This window comes from Notechis scutatus, chromosome Z (assembly GCF_049901735.1).
Source record: "Notechis scutatus isolate UNSWTSFEM ecotype Mainland chromosome Z, rNotScu1.2, whole genome shotgun sequence".
NCBI lineage: Eukaryota > Metazoa > Chordata > Lepidosauria > Squamata > Elapidae > Notechis > Notechis scutatus.
Genome location: NC_142025.1, coordinates 132,014,034 through 132,035,722, shown reverse-complemented (window position 1 = coordinate 132,035,722; position 21,689 = coordinate 132,014,034). Strand labels below are relative to the sequence as shown.

Sequence of the window (21,689 nt, the reverse complement as noted above, 5' to 3'; positions counted from 1 at the left end):
GTGGTTAAATGTGTGAAACAAGAATCTTGGTGGGTTCCTTGTCCCCTCAGTTCAGACGGGCTTGCGTTCCCCTTTGCAATTGATAGCCATTGTGGTTAGGGGTTTCAGTGCTATTCCAGTAATTTTCGATCTCATTCCTTCTCGTTTCTCTCAAGTAGCTTTAAAAAAAAACACTGTTTATTCGGGCCAAGTATTTTGTCTCTTTTTGAAGGACAGCAGCACACGTAGTTTCCACCCCCCAAAAAGTAAAAGGCAGATGGATTAATTGTCCTCGACTTACAACCATTTGTTTAGTGACCGTTTGAAGTTACAATGGCACTGAAAAAAGTGACCTATGGCTGTTTTTCACACTTATGACCATTGCAGCATCCCCATGGTCACGTGACCTAAGCTCAGTCACTTGGCAGCTGCCCTGTATTTATGACGGTTTGCAAGTGTCCTGGGGTCATGTCATCCCCTTTCTGACAAGACCAATGGGGAAGCCATTTAGCCACCATGTTACTAACTGAAACAACTGTGGTGGTTCAGTTAAAACAGTGGCAAGAAAGGTTGTTAAATGCGACACTTAACGACTCCCTTGCTTAGCAGCAGAAATTTTCGGCTCATTGTTGTGAGTGGGGACTACTTCTATGCGTTAGTTTCCAGCCTTGTGCCTCCATCCCAAAATCACTTTCTGCATTTACTCAGCAGATTCGTTTCCCCTCCGTAGGGGAGAAATTAATTTCTCTGACAAAAGGCAGAGGATAAAGCTTTATTTATGATGACTGTCTGCACTTCCACAGATCCAAATGGGAATTTAGCCCAGTTTTCTTTTCTATAATGTGCGCACACACACACACACACACACACACGTTTTGGTCCAGCTGCCTGTTTATGAGCAAATTTTTCCATAAACCTATAAAACCTTTACATTGTACAGAAACCTAAGAAAACTTTAAGACGTTTCCAGCCTCCGGGGGCAAAGAACATAATGTTCTTGGAACATTTGGTTGAAATTTTTACTGCAAGGCTCATTGGTGTCTGGCAGAAGCTCCGATGACATCATGGCATAATGATGTCATCACACAAGTGATGTCATGATACAGACAGCATCACCCATACCCACGGCCCTTGTGGAAATTCTGCTAATGGAATAGAATCCTGCTGCAATTAAGGGAGTAGCCCGCTTAGGTTAGTAGGCCTCCCATATTGCTCCTAGCTTTAGATTTCAGCAGAAGAAAACATCTGGAGATTTTAGAGCAAGGGGTCTTCAAACTTGACAGCTTTAAGACTTATGGACTTCAACTCCCAGAATTCCTCCTCCAGTCATATTAGCTCAGGAATTCTGGGAGCTGAAGTCCACAAGTCTTAAACTTGCTTTAGAGCAAGGGTGGGCAGTTAATTTTCCCAAGGGGCCGCATCAGAAACTGGAACTGTTATGGAGGGCCAGACCAATAGAGCTGTGAAGCAGTGGTGAAATGTTCCTGGTTCAGCTCGGTTCAGCTGAACCGGTGAAAGAAGAGAAAAGTGCAGGATTGGCCCTCCCACCCGCCCTGAGCTTTTCTGTTCCTTATCCTCTCACCTGATTGGCGTGGCAGAGCCTCAACTGGGGTTTGGAAAGCTGCATGGGCATGCACAAAGTGCCCAGTCACCGAACCAGTAGGGAAACTGGTAGAATCCCGCCACTGCTGTGAAAGTGCCAAGGGATGCATGCACGCACATACATAAATTGAAAAAAATATTAGCACTGCCCTTCAAAGTGAAAATGCAGAGCTGGACATGGATGGCCAAAGGGCCAGTTGTGGCCCCAGTCTGTTTTAGAGCAATGTTTTTTCAACCTAGTTGAAAGCTTTTCAACTTTAAAATGCAGAGACTTCAATTTTTCAAGCCTTCTGCTGTTCTTTGCTGTGAAGTTGTATTATTCGGGCTCATCAACATTGAAATTCTTATTTGCCTTCTGAGTCCAGTTCTACTCCAACTCTTCCTTCTGCTTTATAAGTCACATCATCTCGTTTCTTTCAGGCTGGGAAAGCAGTCATGTCGGTTGATCCAATCCCAACATCAACCCTGCAAGGCGGGAGCGACAAGGAGCATCTCTATAGGTAAACAGCAGGGCAGGGCTGTCAAACTCATGTCGTCATGGCTGCGTCACGTGATGTACGGGGACTTTGCTAAACTGGGTGTGGATGTGGCCAGCACGTGACGCATCTGGCCTATCGGCTAGGAGTTCGACACCCCTGCCATAGGGCATTCTGCGAATAGAGGTGTGCTGGTGCGTTTCTTTAACATGCGAAGTCACTATTCTTTTCATTTTATTTTGCTTAACCATTGCAGGAGGGGGGGAAAAAAGACCCTGAAATATAAAAGGACAGAAATAATTGGATCAAACAGGCCTTGAGTAATCCCTGGGAATTCTAAGCAGACTTGATAGACTCCGGATGGAAGACCACTATGAGAGCTCAACACCAAGCTAGATATAGAAGTAGAAAAGCCTTTTTAAAAGAAAAACCAGACTATTTCTATGCTGTTGCCAAGGTCCCCAGGATTCAAGCTTGTTACAAGGGGGTGCTTTATTTTCTATGCAGAGGAGGACCATTTGGTGAAGAGTAGGGAGTGAAAGGAGTAGAGAGGGACAGAAACCTCCACGGGGAGGAAAAGACATGATATGATGATGATATGGGCTGGGAAAGAGCCAGATGTTGGAAGTCACTCCAGTGCTCTGAAGGGCTGGTCTGCTTACATCAAGAAAGGCAGGCCCTGCTGTTTCTGTTGTCCCTGACGGAAACAGAGTGAGCAGCTGCTGCTTCTGCTATCAGGGCAGAACTGTTAGGTGGCAGAGCCACAGCTGGAAACATTCCTCTACCCTCTTAGCAAGGCAGAAGCTTCATATGCAACACCCTGGAGGAGAGGGTGCAGTTACCCCCTGGGCTAGCCTTTAAGCTGGCAGGGTATGGGGGCAGCGAACGTTGATCAGGGGACGGAGAGAGAAGGGGGGAGAGAGGAGCCTGGAGGCATTTGGCCTCCCTGGGAGCTTTGCCCAGATCCTCTGGCCTCGGTCCAGGGCTTCCATTAAGCGAAGGGGTCCTATAAATAGCTGCCACCCTTTCCTCTCCATCTTCCCCGAAGAGGCAGGCACCGCATCGCTCTCTTCAAGGTGCAGTGTGAATTTCAGACTCCCCTCCCTCCTCCTCCTCCTCCTCCTCCTCCTCCTCCTCCTCGCCTTCTTGGAGGGGCTGCCCCCCACGAGCCCTCTTCAGCCACTCACCCTCGCCTCCTTTGCTTCCCACCTCAGCACGGTCTGCAAGCCCCTCTCGCCCAAGGCGAAGGAAGCTGTCCCTCCGCCCTTCTCCTCCTCCAGCGGGGTGCTCGGAGCTGGGCTTTGCGAACTGGATCGGCTTCTCCAAGAACTCAACGCAACCCAGTTCAACATCACCGGTACGTACGTACGTGTGTGTGTGTGTGTAGGGGGGGCTGTAGTGCTTTGGATGGCTTTCCACATGCAGAAACGCTGGGCCTTGGAGTAGTTGTTTTGTGATGTACACATACTTTACATTTCTTCTGGCACGTAGAATCCACTAGCGTAGACGGCTTTGGAAACAAAATTGCTCCGGTTATAGAGGGGGTAGGCCGCTAGCTTTTAAAATAGAACCTCCATGGACAGAGGCATTTTACCTCAGAGGATTAGATGAAGTTGCGAGCCAGCTTCAAGGGGCACTTTTTGGTGCTGCCAACCTCCTTGGCAGGATTGTCCTTCGCGTGAATGGAAGTGGCATCAAACTAGACTCTGAAGCATCACACCAAGCCGGAATGTCTATTGTTTTTGGCTTGGTGTGATGCGTGAACCCAACCATTGTCATTTGTTAACCGTGATTTATGGCTCGGCATAATGTGTGTGAACCCAGCCAACCCAGTGGTGGTTTTTCAGTAAACCATCGCTAAACTAATCATGACTTTGAGTGCCAATGTTTGCTGTTGTCCAGAAGAGTGATTCTAAAAGGATGAAATCATACATTACATCCCTCTCTTGCCTAGACCGGGTGTCCTCTGGGTGTGCTGGACCAGGGGTCGCCAACCTTTTGGACCTCGGGGACCACCAAACTCATAATTTTAAATCCCACGGACCACTAATATGAATTTTGACTGACGGCTGCTTGCTGACGTTGGTGGGAAAGTTGGTCCCCTATTCCAAAGCTGCAGTAGTCACAGGACTGGTCCTTTGGTCACCCCGGAGCAGCTGCTCCTCCACCCGGGTGCACCAGCCTGCCATGGACTGTAGGAGCTGCTCCGGGATGACCAAAGGGCCCGTCCTGTGACTACTGCAGCTCTGGAATAGGGGACCGACTTTCCCACCAACAAGCCACCCCGGGCTGGATTTCCCTCCCCCGCCATTGGTCTTACCTCCAGTTCCAGCTCATGTGGCTCTACTCAAGGTTTGTGTTCGGCCAAAGGATGGGGCCAGCAGGTGGGTGAGCCATGTGGACGACACAGCCTTGTGTTCCCGTGCAGCCTGGATTAATTCTTTTAGGGGGGGTGCTTTGGGGGGGACATTTCTCTGCGGACCACCAAAATTTTCTCACCAGTGGTCCCCGGCCCCACCAGTTGGCGACCACTGTACTGGACTACAACCCTCATAATTTCTAGCTGGCCTAGGACCAAAATGGGCCATGAGTTGTAGGAGACGTGGTCCAATACATCTGGAGAACATCTGGGGGGAGATAAGCAACCTCTGAGGCTGCTCCAGATCCTGAAACTGAGGCTGGACTAGCTAGCTGTGACACAAGAGAATTTCAGAATGAGGTTCTCTCCTTGGTCTTTAGGTTATCTTCTGGTTTGGCACCCCTTGTCTCCCTATTACCAGTAGTCCTCGACTTAACAATAGTTCGTTTAGTGACCATTCAAAGTTACAACGGCACTGAAAAATGTGACTTACGACCATTTTTCATGGTTACAACCTCTTCACCAACCCCATGGTCATGTGATCAGAACTCACTTAACAAACGTCTCACTTAACAACAGAAATTTTGGACTCCATTGTGGTTGTAAATAGAGGACAACCTGAGTTCTTAATTTAGCTGTTATAGGTGGTCCTTGGCTTACGAACACAACTGAGCCCAAAGTTTCTTTGGCTAAGCGAGACATTTGTGAAGCGAGTTTTGCTTCGTTTACTTTTTCTTGCCGCAGTTGTTAAGCGGATTGCTTGCAGTTGATAAGTTGGTAACCTGGATGTTAAGTGAATCGTGACTCCCCCGTTGACTTGGCTTGTCAGAAGGTCACAAAAGGGGATCACAGGACCCCGGGACACGGCAACCAATGGTCATGAATCATATGAATTTTGGTCATAGGATCATGGGATATACTGCAAAGATAACTCGATAACTGTGAAAAATGGTCACAAGTCACATTTTTCAGTGCTGTTGTAACTTCAAACAGTCACTAAATAAATTGTTGTAAGTCGAGGACTACCCGGAGTTCTTAATTTAGCAGTTATATGTATGTTCTGCCTTTTCCTTTGAGGCTCAGCTTGGGGTGGCTGGGATTTCGCCTTCTTTTATTATTAACCACAACAATCCTGTCAGTCAGGTCAGGCTGAGAGAAACATTCAATATAAGCTCTGTGGTTGAGTGAGAATTAAAATGGAGTCTTTTCTGACCCCCTCCAGCCTTTAGATGTTCTCAAACGTTCAGTACTAGGTAAATAAATCTGGGTGGTCCTTAAAGTCCCAGGAATACAAGGGTTGGTTTGAGTGAAAGGGCTGTGAAAACTGGCTCCAGGCTGTGGTATCCGAGTGTTTATTTGGTGCTGGTTGGGGAAATTCTGGGAGTTGAAGTCCATACGTTTTATGCTTGCCAAGTTTTGAAAACATGTTGTAAATAGTCCTGGGCTGATATAAAGCTGGGCACCCAAAGTCTGTTTCGTTTCTCAAAGTTTGTAACTTCCAAAACCAGCCTAAGGCTGTCTCTCTCTCTCTCTCTCTTGGCGGCAACAATCCCGTCCGCTTCTACGTCTTAGAGGCTCTCCCGTTTGCAAGCAGATTTGCCCCCACCCACTGCCAATATATCCCATGAGGCTTGACCTTTCCTTGCAATGGAGCATTTATTCCTTCCTCCATCCGCTTCCTATGATTTGCACTTTCCAACATGAGGCAGTCTTGAATGAAGAGTGGAAGTTCCTTCTCTGCCCTGGGTGAGGTAGCCAGATCTCAGAGCAGCAGGAGGATGTTGCTTCTTCCTTTCCAATGTATTTCTGCCCAATTTTCCAAGCTTTTCTTTTTACCATGTACTTCTTCTGTGGGTGTAATATGTGTTCTCCAGATGTTCTTTCATGCCTAGAAGTGTGGCAGTGCTGCCCTCTAATGGCTGGTATGTGGAATAGCACATGACTCAAAAATTTCCCCTTTCCTTTCCTTTCCTTTCCTTTCCTTTCCTTTCCTTCCCCTTCCCCTTCCCCTTCCCCTTCCTTTCCTCTTTCCTCTCCTTTTTATCCCCAGATGAAATAATGTCCCAATTCCCATCCAGCAAAAGTCCTGCTACAGACAAGGACAAAGAGAGATTGGAAGATTCGACAGATGGTACTTCTTTATCCCGGTAAGTGGCAGATACATGGGAGAAACTGAGATAGAATTTGCCACTAGGTCTGACAAACATAGTTTTTGATGCACCAAATTTAAATGCTAACCAAAATTGGTAATTAGCATTCCCGTTTTATAGCCCGGAGCAGTGTTTCTCCATTGTGATGGCCAGTTTAAGATGGGTGGACTTCAACTCCCAGAATTCCCCAACCAGCCATGCTGCCTGAGGAATTCTGGGAGTCCACCCATCTTAATGGTCAAGGTTGAGAAACACTGGCCTAGAGAATGGAGAGATCAAAATATCCACTGCTGAAGTAGAATACATTACCATGAGCCGTAGTGGCGCAGTGGTTAGAATGCAGTACTGCAGGCTACTTCTGCTGACTGCCGGCTGCCTGCAATTTGGCAGTTCGAATCTCACCAGGCTCAAAGTTGACTCAGCCTTCCATCCTAAAATGAGGACCCAAATTATTGGGGGCTGTAAACCACTTAGGCTGTAAAGCTCTGTGAAGCGGTATATAAATCTAAGTGCTATTGCTATAGCTAACTCTTCCTACTGCCAGGAGTTTGATCCTGAGCGGCTCAAGGTTGACTCAGCCTTCCATCCTTCCGAGGTGGGTAAAATGAGGACCTGGATTGTTGGGGGCAAGAGGCCGACTCTGTAAACCGCTTAGAGAGGGCTGTAAAAGCACTGGGAAGCGGTATGTAAGTCTAAGTGTTCCCTCTTTTGAGAGTTATAAAAAGGATAATTTTTCAAGGACAGATTTTTCTATCATAGGAAATCGGATGCAAAGATGTTTCTCCATTAGAGAGACTTATATAATGGTTTTTGTTGTTCTTTTTCAATTTTAACACACATTAATCTTGACTTTAACAGTATAGTGTCATCATTATTATACAAATTATTCTACACATCAATCTCGTACAAATATCTACATTGATACATCTTTATGTACAATCATTTACTTTAATCTATAATTTTCTTATTACCTTTATCTTTATTTCTATTATTCAGCCAATTATACCAATTATCCCAAATTTCATAATATTCCAACTCTTCTTTCTCTTTAAGTTTGAATATCAATTTGTCCATTTTGGCACAGTCTAATATTTTTTGAATTATTAATTCCTCAGTTGGCAGATTATTTTATTTTCAACATTGTGCGTATATTATTCTTGAAGCTGTCAGAATGTGTAATAAAATATATTTAATCTTCTTTCTATAATTTCCTTTGACTATTCCCAATAGAAACAATTCCAGTTTAAATTCTATTCGTTCTTCCACTATCTCTTGTAGCCAACTCCATATTTTAGTCCAATATTTCTGGGCTTCTGGGCATGACCAGTGGAGAGATTTTTAAGATACAGTCATTTAGGATTTGCAGTTAGTTATCAGAGTGAGGATATAGACATGTAACCCCATCTCTAACTCCTTAACTGAAGCAGCCATACAGGTAGTCCTTGTTTTCTGACCATAACTGGGGCCCTTGTTAAGCAAGATGGTTGTTAAATGAATCTCAACCGACTTTATGACCTTTTTTGCCACTGCTGTTAAGAAAATCACTACAGTTTTTAAGTGAATTGTGTGGTTGTTAAGAAAATACAGCTTCCCCCAATGACTTTCCTTGTCAGAAGCCACAAATGCTGATCACATGACCGCAGGACCACTGCAACGATCGTAAATAAATTCCTGTTACCAAGTGCCTGAATTTTGATCCCATGACCGTACGGATGCTGAGGTGGTTGTAAGTCATATGGCCCATTTTACACTGCTGGTGTAACTTTAACAGTCCCTAAAACGAATGGTTGTAAGTCAAGGATTACCTGTATCATCCTGCAAGTGGGAGAACCATAGAGAACACCCCCCCTTCCCGCCTTTTCATGGCTGTTCTTATCACAGGTCAACAACGTCTCCATCTGCCAAGCCAACGGCCACCTCAGCGACTCTGGAGCTGGACAAGCTCATGGCTTCCCTGTCAGATTTCCGCGTCCAGAGCAATGTAAGCATGCTGATGAGGTAGACCTAGGGATTAAGGTGAAGGGGCCCCAGAGGTATTCAGGGCTGTTTGGGGTTTGACGATAGTATTATGCATGTAAGTGTAGATATTTGAGTATCAATAGGATATTTGTAGTTCAAGGTTGAACTGTGGGGTCCTGGGTTCTCTCTGAGCCTGGTGGTTTCTTGTAGGCATTTCATTACCAAACTAAGTGACATCATCAGTGCCATTAGGCAGTGGCAGAGAGAGGAGAGAGAGCAAATCCCAACACCCTACTAGCATTGATGATGTTGTCTGGCATGGTAATGAAATGTCTACAAGAAAAGCTCAGAGAGCACCAAGGACCACGCAGATATTTGAGTGCAAAAGGTACAATGCGATTTCTTTTTTTAAAAAAAAAATCCTTAGTTGCAAAGAAAGGCAGAAGATTGTGATAAACTATAGAAGCTTTGTGTGTACAATTGGTGTGTGTGCATATTTCCTACAGATAGAAATTTTGAGAAAGGTTCAAGAGCCTGCATTATTTCCTCTACGTAACACGTAATTTCTATAGACCAGGTAGAAGGATTAGGTTTGCCTAAATTAAAATAAATGGCATGAATAATTGGGCTGCACAAAAAGCAACCCATTGCCTATATCCACACACACACGCATACACACAAACACACACCAGTTCTACTTCCAGCTGCCTCCTTAGAACGTAATGGCTCTCGATGCCCTCAAAATCTTTTTGCCTGAACTGAAACTATGCAAAAGTTTTTAAAAACAAAACAAAAAAAATGCTTGAAGATTCTCTGACCAATTTTTGAGCCATGAGTTTACTCAGAGAAATTAGATGTTTGGGATTTCCCCCCCGTCCAGCTATATAGGCATCATCCTAACTTTATTTGATCAAAACATACAGGTAGTTCTCGACTTACGACCACAATGGAGCCCAAAATTTCTGTGAGAAATTTGTTAAGTGAATTCTGCTGCATTTTATGACCTTTCTTGTCAGAGTTGTTAAGTGAATCCCTACAGTTGTTAAATTAGTAACACGGTTGTTAAGCGGATCTGGCTTCCCCGTTGACTTTTGTTGTCAGAAGGGCGCAAAAGGTGATCACATGACCCCAGGACATTGTGACCATCATAAATATGAGTCAAGCATCCGAATATAAATCACATGACTGTGAAGATGCGGCAATGGATGTAAGTGTGAAAATGGTCATCAGTCACTTTTTTTCAGTGCCGTTGCAACTTTGAAAGGTCACTAAATGAACTGTTGTTGTAATTCGAAGACCGCCTGTGTTGTAAATTCACATCCTTTTCTCCCAGCACAGAAGAAAGCATTTCTCTTAAGGTTTCTGCAGATCGATTCTGGAGCCTTGCCCCAAATAAGAGAAATAGCAATGGATAACCCTCTTCACACGTGACTCTTAACTACCTTATGTTCCCTAAACCTTTAGCTTCCAGGAGTCTCTGTCCCAACCACGACCGTCACCACAACCACCACGGTTCCTCCAGCACCTGCTCCTGCCCAAGTGCCCTCAGCTCAGCAGCCTGTGGTGTCATCTGTCTGCCCGGGGCCCACGGCTCTGTCCCCCCAGATGTCCCCAGGCCAGCCCAGCGGGAACCTGGATAGCATGCTCGTGATGCTGGAGTCGGATCTCAGCCGCCAAGGCATTTCCACCACAGCCAAGGGGCTGTGTGCTTCCTGTCAAAAACCCATTGCCGGGCAGGTCAGTCTCGTCTTGTATATCTGGGTTGATCTGATAGGTACAAACAGGGAAATCAGGAAGAGCCAACGTCGCATCTGGAATTAGGAAGGCATTTGCCTGCCAAACTTTTCCCCTTCTTGTGAATTGCTAACTGCGGTGGAATCCTTCTCCACCTTTGCTCCCCTTCTGAATTATCATAGAAGGCTGTAGGAGAAATTGCTGAACCTCTCTAGTCCTGTTGACTTAGGTTTATGCCTAGGCTTAGGTTGAGGAGGCTAAAACATATGAAGAACGGTTGCTAGAATTGGGTATGTCTAATCTAATGAAAAGAAGGACTAGGGGAGACATGATAGAGCAGTCTTCCAATAGCTCAGGGGCTGCCCACAAAGAAGAAGGAGTCAAGCTATTCTCCAAAGTCCCTGAGGGCAGGACAAGAAGCAACCTGGATGGAAACTAATCAAGGAGAGAAGCAACCGAGCACTAAGGAGGAATTTCCTGACAGTTAGAACAGTTAGTCAGTGGAACAACTTGCCTCCAGAAGTTGCAGGTGCTCCAATACTAGAGATTTTTAAGAAGAGATTGGATAACCTATTTGTCTGAAATGGTATTTCCTGCCTGAGCAAAGGGTTGGACTAGAAGACCTCCAAGGTACCTTCCAAGTCTATTATTCTATTATTTATAACTGTTCTGCTTATTATTCTCTGGATGGTATAAAGCAGATAGTGTAACTCCACAAAATATCCATAACAAAGTATTTTTATTGGTTCATCGGGTATCCTCATAACTCACATTTGTGATGAAGTTCTTCTTAATGTCCAATCCTTTGTATATCTGTCTTGTAGTGTAGAAAGATAAAAAGGTCTCAGCCCCATGATGATTGAAGCATGGTATGGTGTGGTGGTTTCAGGCAAGAGTGAGGGAGCCTTCCCCAACCCATCAAGGGTCAATATAGTGACCAATCAGGATTACAGATGTGGTCACGTGACATGGACTACATTTCCCAGGATACCTTTAACTACATTTACCATGATGCATTCCCTTAAGGGGGCAGCTCACAATCCCTAAATAACTATCCCAAATCCCATTAACTCTAAACTGTCTGGACAGCACAATAGCTGCTGCGTGCTCTGATCTGAACCTTTTAAAGACATTTCAGAACTGGAGTGGCCAATGAGATGAGTGGCCTTTAGCAGAGCTCGGCCAACCCATGACTTGAACTCATTAACAGCTGGACTTGCACAAAAAGCCGAATTAGTTCAGTTTAAAGGCTCAATGTAGTCTTTTTCTTCCCACTTCCCTCTTGACCTCGTGCAAACCAGCCCATTTGGCTACTTTACAGTTCAGTTCCTTGTATGAATCCAGGAAATGGGTTGATCCAGGAACTGACTCCACTGGCCATTGAATGCCACAGTGTACAGCAGAAGGGCCTTTTCTGCTGTGGCTCCCGGTCTCTTGAACATGGTGACTCTCAAGATGAGACTGTCCCCACCCTCTTTGCCCTCTGAAAGAGTCTCAAAACCTGACTCTGCTGATTGGCCTGGGGCCACAAAGCGGGCATTCCCCACTGTAAGTGGTTGGTGGACTAGGAAGAAGATCTACCCTTTAATATTCTGGGTTTTAACTCTTTTAATCTTCATTCATTTTAATATTTAATTTTGCACTTTTGTTTTTATGATGTAAGCCTCCCAGAGTCGCTTGATAGTGAGACGGGTGGCAAATAAATTTAATTAATAAAATAACAAATAAATTGCAATCCATGGAAGAACAGAGGAACAAGAGACTTTTGGGAGCAGAGATCTTTCATAATAAAGGTAAAGGTTTCCCTCGCACATACGTGCTAGTCGTTTCCGGCTCTAGGGGATGGTGCTTATCTCTGTTATACAAAGCCAAAGAGCCAGCGCTGTCCAAAAACGTCTCCGTGGTCTTGTGGCCGGCATGACAAAACCTCAAAGGAACACTGTTACCTTCCCACCAAAGTGGTCCCTATTTTTCTACCTGCATTTTTACATGCTTTCGAACTGCTAGGCTGGCAGAAGCTGGAACATGTAACAGGAGCTCACTCTGTTATGCGGTGATAGGGATTCGAACCACTGAACTGCCGACCTTTCTGATTAACAAGCTCAGCGTCTTAGGCACATCCCATGAGATCCTTCATAGAGATCTTTCATTAATCTGGTGGTTAAGGTGCTGGCCTAGAAATCAGGGGACAGTGACTTCTAGTCCTGCTTTAGCTGTGAAAACCAGCTGGGTGACTTTGGGCCAGTTCCCAGGAGACAGTGATTTCTAGTTCACGTTGGGCCTGAAAGCCAGATGAGTAACTCTGGGCCAGTCCCTAGGAGGCCGTGATTTCTAATCCCAGTTTAGGCATGAAAATCGGCTGACTGACTTTGGGCCAGTCACTCTCCCTCAGCCCAGCCCACCTCACGGGGTTGTTGAAAATTGGAGGAGAAAGGTACATGTTGGGTATGTTCATCTTCTTGAACGATTTGTAAAAATAATAAAAGGTGGGAAATACGATAAACAAACAAATAAATACAGATAGTCCTTCACTTATGACCACAATTGAGCCCAACATTTCTGTTACTAGGCGAGATATTTGTTCAGTGAGTTCTGCCCCATTTTACAATCTTCCTTGCCGCTGTTGTTAAGGAAATGACTGCTGATGTTAAATTGATAAGACGGTTGTTAAGTGAATCTGGCTTCCCCATTGACTCTGCTTGTCAGAAAGTCACAAAAGGGGATCACGTGACCCTGGGCCACTGCAACCATCGATGAGTCATTTGCTGCAATGGTCGTAAGCAGGGGTGGGATTCTACCGGTTTGGACTGGTTCAGGCAAACCGGATGTTAAATTTATATCTGGTTTGCTGAACTGATAGTTGAACCGACCGGCTGGCCCTGCCCACCCCACCCCGCCGCTCCGGAGGGCCTCCAAGCCCCCGGGGAGACCATTTTTGCCCTCCCAGAGGCCCGAGGGAAGCCTCCGGACCCTAAGGAAGGTGAAAAACGGCCCTCCCGGAAGTTCTGGTAGGCCACGCCCACCCAGCAACTGGGCAAGGAACTGGTTACTGGGATTTTTGAATCCCACCACTAGTTGTAAGAGTGAAAAATGGTCCTAAGTCACTCTTTTCAGTACCGTTGTAACTTTGAACGGTCACTAAACAAACTATTGTGAGTTGAGGACTAACTGTCATGTCACCGTCAGATAGACAACATGCCAGTTGTTAACGTGGCCTTTCTATTTTTCCCCGTCTTCTATTTTCTTCCAGGTGGTAACCGCCTTGGGGAGCACCTGGCACCCGGAGCACTTTGTCTGCACTTACTGCCAGAAGGAGATGGGGGGCAGCAACTTTTTTGAGAAGGATGGCGCCCCCTACTGCGAGAGAGATTACTTTCAGCTCTTCTCTCCCCGCTGTGGGTTCTGCAACGAACCCATTCTGGATGTGAGAGTTTTTTCCCCCTCCTCCTGCTTGAAAACGTTTGGTGTGGTCTTGAGCAAGTGCTGTGTGTGATCTGTGTGTGGTTTTTTGAGAGTCCAATCTTGAATGTGGGTTTTGGGGTCTGTTCACTCATCTCTTTTTCTCCTCAACGCCCTGACCACCAGATAAGCAGTAGAAGGGACAGTTCTTTTTATTTCAGACCACAAAGCTACTACAGGGGCCTTTCCTGTTTTTCATGCTCTGATAGGGTTAGAAACCACTGGGTGTCATGTTATTTGCATGGGTGAAATTCAAAAATTTTCCCTACCGGCTCTGTGGACATAGCTTGGTATACTTGGTATAATAGTAATAGCAACCAGGGGTGATTTTTTTTACTGATTCAAATTATTCCTACCACCTCTCCCAAGGTGGGCTGAGGTGGTTGAATTTCACCCCTGGTGAACACCTGCAACGTTCAGTTCCTGAATGGTAGCAGGAAGTGGGTGGTACGATAGTCCTTGACATATGGCCATAATTGAGCCCATAGTTGCTGTTATAAATCATGGCAATCGTTCAGTGGGTCAGCACCTGACTGTGGAATGGAACAATTTGTCTCAGCCAACTCACCACAAGTCAATTCAACAATTCAAATATTCAATTTTAATTTTTGTCATTCACATTTCACTTCATCCCTCTTCTGGCATCCTTTCTTTAATTATTCTATTCCACCATTTCTTGACATTAGAAAAGAATAGAATAGAATAGATTTAGTTTACTTTACTTTAGTTTACTTTATTGTCATTTCATTGTACAATGAAATCAAACACCATCTTCAGTGCACATCATGACCATGAAAATAAAGACAAACACACATCCTTCCCCCTTCACACACTGAACTGAAAACCCCCGACATCACACCAACACTGCACTATACAGTAGAAAGAGCTACTGCCCTGGGATAGAAGCTGTTTTTCAGCCTATTTGTCCTTGTTTTTATTATTCTGTACCGTCTGCCAGATGGTAATAGTTTTAAAAAAGGGTTCCCGGGATGAGATGGATCTTTGAGAATGTTTTGAACTTTCTTAAGGCAGCGGGAGCTATAAAGCTCTTCCAAAGAGGGGAGAGGGCAACCAATGATCTTCTGGGCAATGACATTAACCCTCTGGAGTGCTTTCCTATCTGCCACTGTGCAATTGGCAAACCATATAGAGGTGCAGTATGTTAAAATGCTCTCTATGGTGCAGTGGTAGGTTATCAGCATAGAGTAGAGTAGAGTAGAGTAGAGTAGAGTAGAGTAGAGTAGAGTAGAGTAGAGTAGAATAAGAAATGAATAGAATAGAATAGAATAGAATAGAATAGAATAGAATAGAATAGAATAGAATAGAATAAGAAATGAATAGAATATAGAACAGAACAGAATAGAATAGCATAGAATTCTTTATTGGCCAAGTGTGATTGGACACACAAGGAATTTGTCTTTGGTGCATATGCTCTCAGTGTACAAAAGAAAAAATAAAATACAACCCCAGCGAGTTGCCTTATGGCGAGTTGGCTGTGGCAAAATGGCCATGGCCAGTTGGCTGCAATGAGTTATCCTAAACTTACCTAACTGTGCCTGATTTTACCATCTTTTTTTTTTTTTTTTTTTTTTGGTGACGGTCGTTAAGCCAACTCTGCAGTCTTTAAGAAACACTACAGGTTTGTAAGCAAACTCTATTTTTTTTCTGGCATTTTTTTTGCCAGGGAACTGGAAGTAAATGCCAGCAACCAGCAAACAATAGGTTTAGAATTTTAAATTTGCTGGGAAATTCACAGGGAGCTGTGATAGAGCAGGAACGGGTCGAAACATAGGAGGTTGAAAAAGAGGGCTGAGCAAGTAAACCCTGGGAAATGCAGAGCAGCAATAATAGCCATGTTTAGCGCATTTCTGACAAAGTGGTTTTTTTTTCCCCTCCCATCTTCGGCCTTCCTGTGATCCATTCAGAAAATGGTGACTGCGCTGGACAAGAATTGGCACCCAGAGCACTTCTGCTGTGTTAAGTGTAGGCGTCCCTTTGGAGAGGAAGGTTAGTACAGCGGCTGGCAGGGAGACATTTTGACTTTGACCGGTTCCATCCCGTTTGGGACTCTTTAGATCAGGGGCCCCAAACTTGGCAACTTTAAGACTTGTGGACTTCAACTCCCAGAATTCTTCAGCCAGCATAGAAGTCCACAAGTCTTAAAGTTGCCAAGTTTGGAGACCTCTGCTTTAGATGAAGCTAGCCGGATCTTTCAGTGGGGTTCAAAATTTTGCCAGGAATTGACTTCACCTGGGTAATAGGTAGTCCTTGATTTATCACCGGTTGCTTACCAACCATCCAAAGTTACATCCAACCTAGGAAAGGATCTCTTCTGTGGTCACGTGACCAAGCTCCAGGAGCTGAGCAATATGGCTGCATTGACCATGGTTTGCAGCATCCTGCAGTCGCGTGATCGTGTTTTACAATGGTTTTGGTGAAAACTGGTACTTGGTTCTGGTTTTCGGGAAAACTTTGCACCACAGTGAACCATTGGTTTGCTTAATGACTGCGCATTCACTTTAGAACTGCAGTGTCTGGATTATGGTCTTTAGTTAAGGACTGCCTGAGGTAGTTCTCGACTTATAACCGCAATCAAAATTTATGTGACAAACCGAGACAGTCAAGTGAGTTTTGCCCCATTTTATGAGCTTTCTTGCCACAGTTGTTAAGTGAATCACTGCAGTTGTTAAGTTAGTAACATGGTTTAAGTGAATCTGACTTCCCCATGGACTTTACTGGTCAAAGGTCGTAAAAGGGGACCACATGATCTTGGGACACTGTAATCTTCATAAAGATGAGTCAGTTGCCAACATCTGAATTTTGATCATGTGACTATGAGGATGCTGCAATGGCCGTAAGTGTGAAAAACAATCATAAGTCACTTTTTCAGTGCCATTGTGACTTCAAACAGTCATTAAATGAATGGTTGTAAGCCAAGGACTATCTATAATGGTATGTGGGAAAGACCTTGGGAGACAGGAGGAAGAAAGGCTGCCTAGTGGATGATCAGATAAGAAAGGGGGGAACCTGGAGCTACGTAACAGGCAGAGAAAGAATCTTCTTACCATGCTGGAAAAAGAGACAGTGGGAGACCTGTACTTTCAGACCTGTTAAATTCTCAAATGGAATCTTGCAATAATGTAGAATTAACCGTGGTAGGGGCCGCGGTGGTTCACGTGGTAAGACGTTGGGTCTGTGTGCTGCTGAGGTCGACAGCTCGGCGGCTCAATTCCCGTGAGCAAATAAACCGCAGAGGGACAAGAAAGGAGCCTCCTCTGATTGCCTACTGGCATTTAGGCATCCCGCGAATAAAGATAACACCACCCTAAAAAATTCCTTTCACAGAAACAGCCAGCCACCACGGTGATCCCTACCATACGCTACATAAATAAATAAAGCTTGTTTAGTTGTGTTTTCTGTCTTGATCTAATCTGAGAGGGATGATATAAGGTGGTTGTATCTACTAAATCATGAGCAAGTCTCTTTTTTGTGTCAATGTTTAAAATTTATCCTTTTATGCTCCAAAAGTCATAGGGAGAATGGCAGAAATGGAATGATGTCATGAAGAAGGTTGGGTACAATGTATGACTGGGTAACAATCTTTTTCGCATGCAACACAAATATTCAATTGAGTATCATGGTGCTTGTTGGCCTTTATGGACTTTTGGTTGCCCACAGAACCAGTCTTCCCAACCAGGGTCTCCTCAAGGTTTTTAAATTTCATTTCCTATTGTCCCCACCCAAATGCCTGCTGCCCATTATATGGCTTGAGGTCCATCTCAGTTGGAGAGCTGGTTGGAGAAAGTTGTGGTGTCCTTAACTAAATTTCCACAGCTTCAACATTGCAAAAGAATTCTGAATTGGGCCTTGTGCAGTACTACTGATTTACCTTAGATGGCCGCTGAACTGCACCATTTTTGGTCCCTTTCCCATTGACTTTTTGTCTCCCCCTGCAGGCTTTCATGAGAAAGACGGGAAGCAGTACTGTCGCCAGGACTTTTATGAGCTCTTCTCCACTCGCTGTCAAGGATGCAGCCAGGCCATCTTGGAGAACTACATCTCGGCTCTCAACGCCTTGTGGCACCCAGAATGTTTTGTTTGCAGGGTAAGCATCAGCTCTGGACCAGGGTTGGATTATGTGCAATCTTGTCAGGATGGCTAGAAAACCAATGATGGGAAATGGCTTTTCAGAGGAGAATATTTAGTCATTTTGTGTTCTCAAGCTGAAAATGAAACTGACTGGCTGTGGTTCTCCTCTCACTGTCTTATTGTCTTAGTTTTAATTTTGCCCTAGCTTCAATTGACAGGGGAATTCTCCATGGGGGAGAATTTGTTGATGTATCTACTTGTGGCTCTCCCTTGCAAAGGTGATAGGAGTTGGGTGAGAAGAAGAAAAATGGTTGCTTCGTTGATCATACTGACATTTGCAAGAGGAAGAAAACAGCAGTTCAGTGCTAGCTCCTGAAAGCAACCTAGGATTTTACTTATTATGTTTCTCTTAGCTTGGCAAAATAACTCGACTCCTTTGTGTCAGCTGAAGACGGCTCTGAAATTGGGGAATATGATACCTCCAAGAACCTCATTTTGGGACGTTAAAGGTGTGACTGAAACCCAGCACACCCGGATCTAGTCCATAGCTGAGTCTTGAAACAGCTGGGAACCTAGATCTTGATGTACAGTAGGTTGACTTGAGCCCAAAATGTCTGTTGCTAAGTGAGACATTTTTTAAATGAGTTTTGCCCCATGTTATGACCTTCCTTGCTACAGTTGTTAAGTGAATCATGTCAGTGTTGTTAAGGGAATCTGGCTTCCCCACTGACTTTGGTTGTCAGAAGGTCACAAAAGGAGGTGACATGAACCATGGGATACTGCAACCGTCATAAATATGAGTCAGTTCCCAAGTGCCTGAATTTTGATCACGTGACCTTGGGGATGCTGCAATGGCCTTGAGTGTGAAAAATGGCCCTAAGTCACTTGTTTCAGTGCCGTTGTAACTTTGAACGGTCACTAAACAAACTATTGTAAGTCAAGGACTATGTGTACATAATGCCATCTAAACCAGAATGCACAGCACAAATTAAGGGGGAAAATGCCATCTGGCAGAAATGGACTCTTAGTAAAGGTAAAAGGCAAGGAACTTTTTTTTTTTTTTTAATGAAAGATCTGCCCAAATTAGGAAAACAAGTTAAGATATTTACTAAACAAAAAATTAAGTTAAGAACAAATAAAGAACGTCGTGTGGGTCTACTTGGCGCACAAATCCCAGCATTTTTCATCTTCTAATAGTTCAGCCTAAAATCAGCTTCTGATCCAGCCTTACTTGGAGGCAATCAAATCCCACAGATTGTGAACCGGCCTGGCATTGTTGGGCTGCTGCCAGTAGCGAACTGGTAGTTCCGACCATCAGCTGGCCCCGCCCACCCACCCACACCGATCCTATCCTATATTTCCTTCTTTCTGGCTCATCTGATTCGCACAGCACAGCTGATTTCCACGCTTCCTGTTGTGGTTTGCCGGCAGCCTGTGCAGACGGCAGTGGAATCAGACATTGGGGAAGAACAGGGACCAGTCCGGGATTCTAGAGAGGACTTGCCCGATACAGAGATGGGGCCAGGACCATCTGGGAGTTGTGTGTTGACTCCGGAGCCTCCAGAATCTGGCAGCAGCGAGGCAGAGGAACAAGGGGAGCCTGTTCCCAGTGTGTGTGTGTGCACAGAACTGCTAGAAGGCAAGAGCAGCTAAGACAAAAGGGACAATTCAGGAAGGAAATATGTAGCCTTGTTACAGGTTGTTTTTGACGTATGACCACCATTTGTCCTCAACATGACCAAATTGGGGCCAGCATTTCCATTACTAAACAAGGCAATTGTTAAGTGAGCTCCACCCAATTTTATGTCTTCTGCCATGGTCGCTAAGTGAATTACTTCAGCTTTTAAGTGAACCGTACGGCTATTAAGTGAATCCAGCTTCCCTCACGGTCTTCGCATGTTGGAAGTCAGCTGGGACGGTCCCTAATGGTGACCCCATTACCCCTGGGATGCTGCAACCATCATATAAATAACAAGTGCACAAATTCTGATTGCGTGACCATGGGGATGCTGTGACGGCTATGAGCAAGAGGATTGATTGTGTAAGTCCCCTTTTTTCTGTCCAGTTGTCACTTCAGTCACTAAAACGAATGGTTGGTAAGTTGAGGACTACCTGTAGAGGTGGCCTTCTTTAATCCCTTATGGTCTGTTCTCTGTTCCAGGAATGCTACACCCCTTTCATGAACGGCAGCTTCTTCGAGCACGGGGCGGCCCTTCTGTGAAATCCATTACCACAAGCAACGTGGCTCGCTCTGTTCTGGCTGCGAGAAACCCATCACTGGCCGTTGCATCACCGCCATGGGCCGGAAGTTCCACCCGGAGCATTTTGTCTGTGCCTTCTGCCTCAAGCAGCTCAACAAAGGCACCTTCAAGGAGCAGAACGAGAAGCCCTATTGCCACCCTTGCTTTATCAAGCTCTTCGGGTGACTGGGAGGGCCCTGGCCTTGCTGGGGTCAGGCCACGCCTCCTGATGGCGTGGGAAAGGGGGGGGCATCGTCGGCTTTTGAACGAGCCGCACCCACTGCCACGCATGAGGGGGGGGAAATACCTGTGCCTTAAGGGGCTCAACCTGGGAGCCCATCCACCATTGCCAAAAACCACGCCTGTAGATCAGAGCTACTCGCAAGCAAGCAACAAAGGAAGCAAGTCGGATCTGCTCCTCCTGCTCTTCTCAGGAGCCAGCCCAGCGTTATCTCCCACCCCATCCCAGGCCACTTTTAAGCCCCCATTCCCTACTCCAGCACCAGCACTTCTGACAGGAGGCCCTGCCTTAAGCCACATCTCCAAGATCAGCTGGTGAAGTCCTCAGGAGACCAGGATGTGATGGAACCACATCTCTGGTGTTTTTACCCCTAGGTCCAGGTTTATGGGTTGGAGGCCTGGGGGTTGAGAGCTCTGCCCTACAGCTCTTCTAAACCATAAAGCTATCTTGGTGGGAGCCAGCCTAATCACATCCAAAATTCTTTGGAACATCTGGATATTTTTATCCTGGTATTTAATTTGTGGAGAGCAGTGACTCCATCCAGATCTGTCTCAAAGACCTCTTGATCTCAACCCCCAAATTAATTCCATTGTAACCAAAGATCAACAGTAACTCCTTAGCCGACCTCTATTTTTATCGTGTATGGATACAGAACTGCGACCATCCAAACAACTCCCAGAAGCGCCTGCCAACAGAAAGAGATGCTAAGAAGATGCTCAGGAATGTCTGGAGTTTTCCAACTTAGTTTATGGACTTTGATGCATTGAGTGACTCCTTTGTGAGTTGGGATAGGAGAGGAGAGGGGTGTCGATATTTCCAAGGAAGTTGGTGGCACAAGAGCCTTTGTCAACAGTGGGGAGACTGACAAAACATACATGGTTGTGTGATGCTGCAGTTTATGCATTTGCGTCAGATAACCAGGATGCAAGTTGTGCATTGGCCCTGCTGTAGGTTATTTTTGTCTCCTTGTGGCCTGATGTGGAGCTCTGTGGTTTATGGCCTGTTGGACTTCCTTGAAGGAACTTTTGATAAGGGACCAGCTAATACAGGGGAAAAAAGGATACAACATCTTCTATTCACCCCTCCCCCGCACTTGCGTCTTCAGTTTTTTTTCCCCCTTGAAAAAAATGCCACAAATGATGACAGTCCTTCTTTTATTTAAAATAAATTACCCCGTAGAGAAAGCAGGGAAGGAGAATATGTCACAGTTCGCCATTAGGCTGCATCAGGGCCATTTTTTAAAACCTTATTGTGTAAATCCCCATGGCGGCTTTTATTATAATACGACTTGGCCGGGTTTAAAGAGCACGGCTATTCCTTCTGCCACTCCGTTTTTTATGCCAACTTTTTACCTGCTCACTGCTGTATTATGTAATAAAATTCACTTAATTAAAAAAAAAA

At 45.1% G+C, this 21,689-nt stretch overlaps 1 protein-coding gene across 1 annotated transcript in view; it reads left to right on the top strand.

Moving 5' to 3' along the window:
• TGFB1I1 (transforming growth factor beta 1 induced transcript 1) overlaps positions 1-21,689 on the top strand; it is a 35,207-nt gene extending 13,518 nt beyond the window's left edge. Inside the window, 10 exon segments of the mRNA XM_087947518.1 lie at positions 2,002-2,081; positions 3,272-3,414; positions 6,467-6,563; positions 8,448-8,547; positions 9,990-10,262; positions 13,510-13,683; positions 15,644-15,725; positions 17,675-17,823; positions 19,969-20,009; positions 20,011-21,689. Of these exon segments, the coding sequence (XP_087803644.1) occupies positions 2,002-2,081; positions 3,272-3,414; positions 6,467-6,563; positions 8,448-8,547; positions 9,990-10,262; positions 13,510-13,683; positions 15,644-15,725; positions 17,675-17,823; positions 19,969-20,009; positions 20,011-20,233 (1,362 nt within the window). The 3' untranslated portion in view covers positions 20,234-21,689.